The sequence below is a fragment of the Mya arenaria genome, chromosome 8 (genome assembly GCF_026914265.1).
Source record: "Mya arenaria isolate MELC-2E11 chromosome 8, ASM2691426v1".
In the NCBI taxonomy this organism is placed as follows: Eukaryota; Metazoa; Mollusca; class Bivalvia; order Myida; family Myidae; genus Mya; species Mya arenaria.
Genome location: NC_069129.1, coordinates 30,405,991 through 30,416,024, shown reverse-complemented (window position 1 = coordinate 30,416,024; position 10,034 = coordinate 30,405,991). Strand labels below are relative to the sequence as shown.

At 31.5% G+C, this 10,034-nt stretch overlaps 1 protein-coding gene across 21 annotated transcripts in view; it reads right to left on the bottom strand.

Moving 5' to 3' along the window:
* Positions 1–203: 203 nt before the first annotated feature.
* LOC128242756 (myosin-11-like) overlaps positions 204–10,034 on the bottom strand; it is an 86,277-nt gene continuing 76,446 nt past the window's right edge. For 17 of the 21 annotated variants that reach the window (XM_052960032.1, XM_052960033.1, XM_052960035.1 and 14 more), the window contains 4 exons: positions 9,615–9,803; positions 8,497–8,526; positions 6,643–6,735; positions 204–3,524 (listed from right to left, as the gene is read on the bottom strand). In XM_052960032.1, coding sequence (XP_052815992.1) covers positions 3,417–3,524; positions 6,643–6,735; positions 8,497–8,526; positions 9,615–9,803 — 420 coding nt within the window. In that variant the 3' untranslated portion in view covers positions 204–3,416. Of the gene's footprint in view, positions 3,525–4,619; positions 4,640–6,642; positions 6,736–8,496; positions 8,527–9,614; positions 9,804–10,034 lie in introns of all 21 variants that reach the window. The other 4 variants (XM_052960034.1, XM_052960053.1, XM_052960040.1 and 1 more) reach the window with 3 other exon arrangements.

Here is a 10,034-nt window from a genome sequence, read left to right as displayed (position 1 = left end):
ATTTAGAAAGATGGCAATTGCTTTCATCCAAGCCTTGTTTCTGGCAATCATATAATTAAGGCGTATGACAGACTAATCCCAGCCCAAATTCAGGCAATGCTACGATTAAAGCATATGACACAGGCTTTCATTATGGTCATTATCATCACTTCATATCATACACAAGAAATATAAAATAAACTATAAAATAAAAAACAAAAACACTCATTTATTGCCCCCTGTCCTAAGCTAAGAGGCCAGGGCTTATTTATTTTGTAATATTCTCCTGTAAAACTATACATGATTTGTAGCAATACACATACTAAACTGTGCAGAGTCCTAAACTACCAGCCTATTTGCCACACAATTTGAACATAACACATACTGTAAGAAAAAACATACTAAATACTGTGACCTAAAACTATTAATTTCTAGAAAATTTGAAAAATATAACTTTGTCTAATAAGCCTTTTTTCCGGATTACTAGAATTATCTAACATCACAGATAAATTTTGTTTGTTTGCAAACAGAAAAATAATATTATTAATAATATTATGATAATAATTGTAGAAATAGTACATTTATAATCCCTCACTTAAATAAACTTGGTGATATGTAAGCATTTGCATAATAATTCAAGTTTAATTCACATATGGTGCAAATTTCAAACATGTAAGCAGTGCATAATACATGCTTCGTACTAGTTAGCCTTTTAAGCAACTGCATTCATATATATTTAAGTCTTGAAACAGTATTTTCAAGTTCAGTATAAACATGCACAATACAAAATTAACTGGCAGTCAACCATTTAGTTTAACTAACTAGTAATAATAAATATACAATGTAAACAGTACAAATGAAAATGACACAAGGTAAATATGATAAATATACCACGATATTAAAACGGACGGAATTAACTTTTCACCTAGTAAATAGAATATTGTACATGGGTAGTGAACAAGTAAGCTAAGATGGATTTGATAGTATAATCTAACAACCCTTAAACACTTTAAAGGGACTAGACACCAGTTGATTCCATTGCAAGAAAAAATGATATTGTCAAAAACTTATATAAAACTGATATCATTGTGTACAACGCATTGAATCTTACTTACTGATGTATCATATTGCTGAAGACACATGTATCTTTCGCAGTTTCATGTTTACTGTATTTGTCTTAAAAATAGTGTCGGTAGATGTATCTGTACTAATCATGTAACTATCGCATGTTAAATATACACACTATAAACTGAGAAACTGTTATGTCCTGTTTTTTCAACGGGTTAAATTAGTTGAGACATCGAAAAGTCAAGTAAAATGATGTATTATCGGCCTAATACGACCTTTGAATACTTCTATTGACAATTCTAGGCTTGTTTTGAGGAAATACTGTATTTGTCGATTTTGGGACCATCTGGTGTCTAGTCCCTTTAATAAGAACCATCGAAAGGGAATAGTTTTCTTCAGATCTATCTGAGATATATATATATATCTTTTACAGACTGATATTACATTTTGGTCACTAAATGTCAAAATAAAACTCAAATTTTTTTGACATAAACATGAGATTATTTGTCATCAAATAAAATGGTTTGGTATATATTATTAAGTATAAATAAAACAATTTTAAATAAAACAATAAATAGAGCTGACAATTAAAACTAAGAAATAATATAAAAATAATAGATCACAGACATTTTGAGACACACATCAAACAAAAAAAACATATCACAATTTTCAAATACAGCAGAATTCTTGTGAGCAATTCAACAATATTAATACCTTTCAATAAATTTGGTTACTCAAATGCATAGCATGTCAAATATAAATCAGTGATGGATGAAACCTGTTGACGCAATATCGCTTGACTCGATTTCCAAGTTCGCTCGAACTGGATGTAAAGGGCCGATTTGGTTTTACTCTTTGTAACCATTCCCTTGATATATGGATATTTGCGAGGCTCAAGATATTTTGGCGGGTCTCTGGGAAATCAAGACAACAGGTTTCCACCATAGTAGCGAATGTTAACTATATAAATTTTGGTTTTGAAGTATGGTCCTTCAATTATCAGGTATTGGTAAATACTGATTTATGTTCTAGTGATTTTTAATGAACAAACATTCACACAACTGGAACATAATTACTCACCAATAAAAAAATAAGACACATCCTATGTTTTAATATTATCATTAAACAGGTATTATAATGGTACACGTTCAAACATTCAGCTGAGGTTCTTGGTTTTGTTGAGATTAAAAACTACAACCTGCTTGAAATTGACATTGTCAGATACCACTGATTCACTACTGCTCTACGCTTCTTTGTGTACTGTGGGCTATTTGAAATCATGAATGATTAATGAGGCAGGAAATATGCATAGACACTCATCCTAATGTTTTCCCATAGAAAGCTGGAATTGAACGGGGTCCACCAGATTACTTCAAATTGAAAACAGCCACTTCAGCCACTCGCCAGTAGAGACAACTGTCAATACAAGGTGGAAATAGAGTGGTTTCCCCGGCCTTATGCATATTCATATAAACAATATTTCATCAGTCAAGTCAATTTTCCCACAGCATGTATGAAGTATAAAGGCAAAAAGTATCATGTTAGCTGACAATGGAAATTGAGGGGTGAAAATGAAACTATTTCCTTCTTCGTTTAATGTTACTAAGACCAATTTCACTTTCACCCCTAAAAATGGTACTGCATATGTCACCAAGGCACAATTTTAAACAATTTCACATTCAAACATTACAGACAATTTCGCACACCCATGAAGCAACATTTCACGAAACAAGGAGAGTCGTTGCAACATTTGTGCAAACTTGGAACAAACGTTCAAACATTTTTTGAGACAATATTTGTGCACTGTGCAGTCAATTATTCTGTGAAATATATGTCAAAAATTAATAATACAGATCATAAAATAATGATGCAGATCATAATATCAATAATGATAAATATCATTGATACAAGAATCGTACAATCAGAATTTAAAAACAAACAAAACATGTGTTGAGGACTGGATAAAAACCACAGAGCTCAAAGCAGTCCAACTGGACAGTGAATCGAGACAAAATAAAGCTCAACTTATCCAAAACAGAATTAGAATAATCAACAAAGTGCCCTTTAATGACAGTAAAATGTCTACATTCATGTAATGAACTATCGTTAAACAAGTCTACCAGTCAGCATTAACAACCAGTCAAACCCTACTTTCTTCAACTAGATCAAAACATTCGAAAATGTACACAGACCAATTTCTTATTCAAAATTTCAACTGACGAACTTATTCAGTGTGGTAAAAAAGACCTGACATCCAACAATGGGTTTGTATGCAACATATTTCAGACATTTTCACCAAAGTCAATGTGTAAAAATTGTGCCACGGTGCCAGACAGATGATTTTCTTGCTAAAAGCAGGGAGGACTGTGTTATCGTCTTGGGCTGGCTACAAGGGATTTTGCTTGGCCTAGTTGTTGGGTAAGTTCTCGAACTTTGTCTGACCAGTATTCGCTGCTCTGTTGTAGCTGAATGGACAACTGAAAAAATAATGAAACAGTGTTAAAGATGGCTGTTATACATGAAATATGCTTCCACTATATAACTAGCTTTTTTTATGAAAGCTAATGTTTGAAACATGACAAAAAACATTGTTGAAACAATAATTACACACTAAAGAAAATACACCACTATAGAAAAGCTGTTGTTTTTTTCAAAGCTTATAACATTAAGCAGGATAACAAGAAAGATTGCAGAAAACAAAATCACTAATCTGACCAAATTGATTTAATGTAATCTTTGTTTTTGACATACTCCTTAGAAAATTCCATTGATTTTCAAAATATTAAAATATTAACCAGTATATTAAGACTGTTAAGCAATTTTATACGAAGAAACTCACTTAAATTGTTTTAATAGATTTGTTAAGCTTTGTTGTAAGTTATGATAAAGTAAGCATGTGAAAACTATGAATAATTATGATGAACAAGCATGCATTTAGGAGTTTAAATATTAAGTTAAATGAACATATCAGTATATGAATAAGCCAACTATAAACTAGAGCTGTCACAAGAGTGACAAATACCCCCGATACCGCCTGGACACAGGAATAGCAAACTATTTCTTTGAAAAGAGGTCATAACTCCAAGGTTAATAATTGAACACTGCATTTTCACTTATCATGCTTAACCAATGTTTCTTGTTTAATTAAAATCCATTGAGTAATTTAGACATTATGCTGCTGACAATAAAAGTAACAAAGGGCAATAACTCTGCTTTGCTGAAAAAGAGTTATGGTTCTTGAACACTGCACTTCTTCCAATTATGTTCTATCATCGTAAAAATGCAATAAAATTCCATCCAAGTATTTTGAAGTATCCTCCAGACAAGGAAAATTGCAACCAACTGACTAACTGACCACAGGGTGACTTCAATATACCCCTTTCAAACTTCATTTGTCAGGGGTAAAACAAGAAAGAAATGATTATACGGTGATTGTCAACTAATCTATTAGTTTAACATTTCATTCAAGTTTGCCTTTTTGTTGTTAAAAGCACTTTTAAGGGAAACTAAACTTAAGCCAGTGACCATTATTATAATAAGCAAAGAGCAAAAAAGAATTTGTGAGAACATACTTAAGAGATAGGACTTAAAGCTGTGGATGAAAAGAAAAACAAATTTAAGTGAAAATGCCATTAAAAGCCTCAACGCTTCAAAGCAAAATACAATATCACATTGAGTAAAATTGTAAAATCTTTAAACTATAAGCAAAAATTTAAAATGATAAGGCGTTAAAGAATAATGTTAGTTTCCGATTTCCCGACCTACCAGATTTTTTTGCCCAATCCTAAAGCTTTCTTATTTTATTGCCTGGACATTTTTTTCTTTTTTTTTTCTTTTAAGAGTTAAATATGAAATGTTTTTGGCTATAAACAATACCAGTGATGCTAATACTGATTATATATCTTCTTAAGCATATCATTTATAATTTTTGGGAACAGAAAAATCTTAAGAAACACTTTGCCCAAAAACCCCCCGACCTACCTATCCTATTTTTTTTTGCTCATGAAACCGGAAACAAACATATTATATTTTAATTATTGCTGTTTTTTTTGCACTCAAATTTGCTGTTCAAAGCTTCTAAACAATTATTACGATTTAGAAAAAAATGCTAGATCTACATTTATAAATATTTGTTTAAGAAGCATGAAGCCTCATAGTGTCTGGAACTAGAAATGTGTCCATAGGACACGGATGCCCCCACTTTGATTTTTTGTCACAGAAAATAAGCCATAATGATTATTCAGGATAATCTGCACATATAGGATAAGTTGAGTTGAGTTGGGTTTTACGGCATCGCAAGACTGTATAGGTTATATGGCACCATTCAGGCAGGAAAAAACTTGTTGGATCCACATTGGACACATACTTTTCAAGAATTAGATTGGAAACATATATTTTTGAAGTATTTTTGGCAAAAAAGGGCCGTAACTCCTAAATGACTAAAGCGATTTCCATGCCTATCGAACTTGATCAAGATATTATGGTCACAAACATGTGTTTAAAGTTTGGTGAGGATTGGACAAACAGTTTTCAAGAATTAGATTGGAAACATATATTTTTGAAGTATTTTTGGCAAAAAAGGGCCGTAACTCCTAAATGACTAAAGCGATTTCCATGACTATCGAACTTGATCAAGATATTATGGTCACAAACATGTGTTTAAAGTTTGGTGAGGATTGGACAAACTGTTTTCAAGAATTAGATCGGAAACAATCTTCGGGACGTACGTACGTACAGACAGACAGACGTACGTACGGACAAGGGCAACCCTATATGCCGCCACTTTGTGGGGGCATAAAAAGATGATCATAGCTTTTTTAAAATAATTGAAAATAATGACTAATTCTAATCTGAAAATTGTGTTCAGTTTAAATCTAAATGCAATCACTTGAACAAATCTTTTATTTTTCTTGATAATATTAATGCCTACACAGAACTCATGTTTTGCCGACATCATCAGATTTATTTCTGAGGACCCGAGATACATGTTTACTGTATGTGAGAAATTATAACCACCAGTGAGATCATTTGAGAGATTACATGGATATATTTCTAAAGTTGAACCTCCTGTTTGTATATTTGTGTATTCGTTATAATTTTAAGCATCATACAAAAGACTTATGTATCTAAATAATTTGACAGTCATAGTCGTTGATAATTTTACATTATTTGTTTAATGTAAATTAACACTACAATGTTGTTGACCTTTGGAAAAATTCACCTTAAAATAAAAAAGACATGGGGCTGTATTCAATAACCCCCTTAAATTTAACTTAATTTTTCATTTAGAATCCAAGCGTTTTGATTGGACGGTAAAAATAACAGGCCAATGGATTGAATGGAATCAGTGAGGCATGTCCTTCGTTTCAAGATTAAAATCCCAATGTTTTGATTGGACTGTAAAATTAACAAGCCATTGGACTGAATGGAATCAATGAGGCATGTCCAATGATAAGGATACAATTATATTGAATATGGCCCCATATCCATCTCTAAAACTAATAAGGCTTGAAAATTCTTATACTCTCCAAGTTCCCAAGTACAACAAAAGGCCCATTATTCATAATTCTCTCCACTAACATCTTATATACCTACCTCCCCAACCCGCTGTATCCAGTAGTTTTTATCCATGGCGTTCGGGTCGGACACTCCATTTTCCTCCATCACCTTCTTGTATGCTGCACGAGTCTGAAAACAAATGAAATTGGAATATTAAACAATATTACACTCTAATGAGATCCGTATTTGGATTAGTCAACTTCAGGCAGTAATTTATATTTAAAATTATATTTTTCAGTGTCTGAATCAGTAAGGGTGGTATTTAAAATTCAACTTAAGTTAATTTATGGTCATACATCATTGACTTCATTCACTCTATTGGTCAGTTATTAATAACAAGTAATCCGATTAGCTACATCGTTCGTAGATCCAATTGAGACCAATATTGAATACCAGCCCAGGGATTATTTTTACAAGGGAATCTGGTATTTTGCATTGACTTTTCAAAAATATCTTTCAGAAAATTGTAAATATATTATCTATGGAATAATATTATAATAATTTATAATGATTTTTTTTTTTTCATTAGTGTTTACACCATGACATTTAAAATAAAAATATAATGAATACAAGGTTGTAAACAATGAGTTAGTAAGAATGTGATTGAAAAAGTTTGTAAGAGTTAGAATAAGAAATAAATGATAATAATCATCTCAAATAACAACAACTTAACAAATAAAAAAATATATGTAAAAATGAGAAAATTTGGAATGAATCTTTATATAAAAGATAAAAGTAACGATGATATATAATAAGAAATACACACAAACATAAACGAACATGAACTCATATACCTTCACCCTTTTATCAACCTTAAAACCACATATCCAAATCATGATGATGTATTGTTTAAAACGAGGACTCAAGGACCCATTTCAATAAAGTTCGTATGTACTTGTAAATTAAAATGGTCTAAGTGTAGTATTTTCATTATATTGCTCCATATGTATGAAGCTTGAACTTTAGCCAGTATAATTTTTTTTATAAGTTTTGGAAATAAAAAAATCGACTGACTGGCATTCTTGACCATTATAAAGATTTAATATCATTGAAGCTACAACTAAATATGGCCCTGATTTTTAGGTCAGTCTGTCATAGAAGAACTTATTTTTTAATCACTGAAAGACCATTTTTATCAGAAAATTTTAATTTATGTCACAATATAAGTTTTTTGCCTATTCCACGACACAGCATTTGCATTTAGTAGGATAACTTAGAATACTTTTGTGTAATCTGAACTGTATACATGTACAATGATCTTTAGAAACTAGAATCTTGAACAGGAATTAAACAAATAAGAAGTCTACATAATTCTATACACACAAGCAAGTTAAAGAACTATTTGCTGAGCTACTTGAGAAAAATATATATTATGGCTACTTTTCAGATTAGCATTTTTGCACACTAACATGTATACACTTAGAATGAACAAAAGGCGCAAACTATAAATTTGTAAGACAAAAAAACAACTACAATTCTAGCAGAAATCTTTGGATGTTTGTCTGTCTGTGAACATGTAATATCTTTCCCAAGGAATTGGCATTTGATAGAAGTAAATATGAGTGAGAATTCACATCTACATCAACATTCTTATAGGATGTTCCAATGAAAAACTTGGGTAACTCCTCCAACAGCGAGCAGTTATTATTTGAATTTGATTGTGGACACAGCTAAATTTTAATAATTACATATTTCATGGCTTGCACCATTTTTGGGACTTAGTGGTTCATGTATAGATCTGAATTTAAGTAACACATTGGCGCCAGACACATTCAAGTACATAATCCCATTCTTAGATTCTGATTAAACACACAAACGAACAGAAAAACAGACAAGCTGATGAAAATTCTACTGATCAGAACAAAGTTAGAACAGAGAGGCCCGTTTTACCTTTTCATTTTCAATAGGTTTGGAGTGTCTCTGAAAATGTCCACACCGCTAATGAAATGAATGCAATTTAACTACTTTTTCATGCCAGGCAATTCAAGTTTAGATTCGTTTTGTCAATTATTATAAGTAAATAAATTTTCTTTTAATTATTTTTCGATATTCTAGTCAATTTAACACTGACAGGAATTTGGCTAAATTTTTATCATTTTTGAGTCATTTTTTCTGGAATAGCATTGGTAAAATTTCTGTAACATTTTGTCTGTAAAGACAGAATCTTTCACAATATCAACTTGAATTGCCCGCATTTCTGAAATTGTCATCATATGATGCTACCTTACACATAAAAGTGTGAAAAACATGCAATCAAAATAATATGAAACACACAAAAGAGTATAAATGAATGTAGGTTGTAAATAATAATGTTTGTGCAGAAATTCTAGTGAATTAGTCGCAAAACCAATAGAATCATAGGTTTTGGCATCTCATTAAACGAATGGCTGTGTTTATCCAGCATATCAAACTCATCTAATTTAATGATTCTTTTATGACAAAAAAAATAAATATATTAAGAATTATACCTTCAAAATAAATTATAAAATTGAGTTAATAACTTGAAGCCTAGCTCTAAATTTATTCAGAATTGTATAACAAAGGAATATTACACATGTGTATTCCAAACATAAGGTTTGTGTCTTAGAATTAAACCACAAGCTATTTAGTTTAATTAGATGCCAATTATCTATATATAGGTGCTGATATGCCCCCAGTGCTAAAAATAGTACAGACTTATTAACATGCCCTTTATATACGGCTACCTACCCCAGACTCTCCCTATTTAAAACACAAACAAAGCTTTAGCATTAAGGAGCTTTAAAAAATTCAAGCAAAATTGACGCTTATTTAAAGTTAAGCTTGTAAGATTTTGATGATTTAGAAGCTCACTATAAGTGTTTAATAGCCAAGCAAAGCAAAACTGTCAAAAGAAAAATCTGTGTTGTAAATAGCAAAACAAACTGTGTCGTTTTCGTCATATAAAAAACATCTGAGGACTTAATAAATTATAAATTATTTTTGGTAGAACCATTCGCTCAAAAGTAATTATTGAACCGTCAACTTACAGCGCGTTCAGGATCCTTGATCGGTGATGAGTGCTCTATAAGGAGGTGTTTCTTCGCGTCAAGCTGCGTCTTCAGACTGTTTATTGTCTGTTCTTTACTTTCTATCTGCAGTTCTAAGGTCTGCCGAGTGCCAATTTCTCGTTCTAGGTCGCTACGTAGGCGCACATTGTCCTTTTGTAGCGAGTTAAGCTGAAATGCGGCATTAAAAATAAGAATTTAACTCTCATATTTAAAAAAAAATTCTAACACATTTAAGCATTTATGATAGGATACAGTCAATACTAGAATTTTTGTTCGAACAATACAAGGACTTTTGTCTTCATATAACTGACCAGCTGCCCAAGGAATTAATGCAACTTGTGGAGATCATTTGACAAGGTTTTTCAGTTCATCTATTTGAGCAATTTAACCATGTGCTTT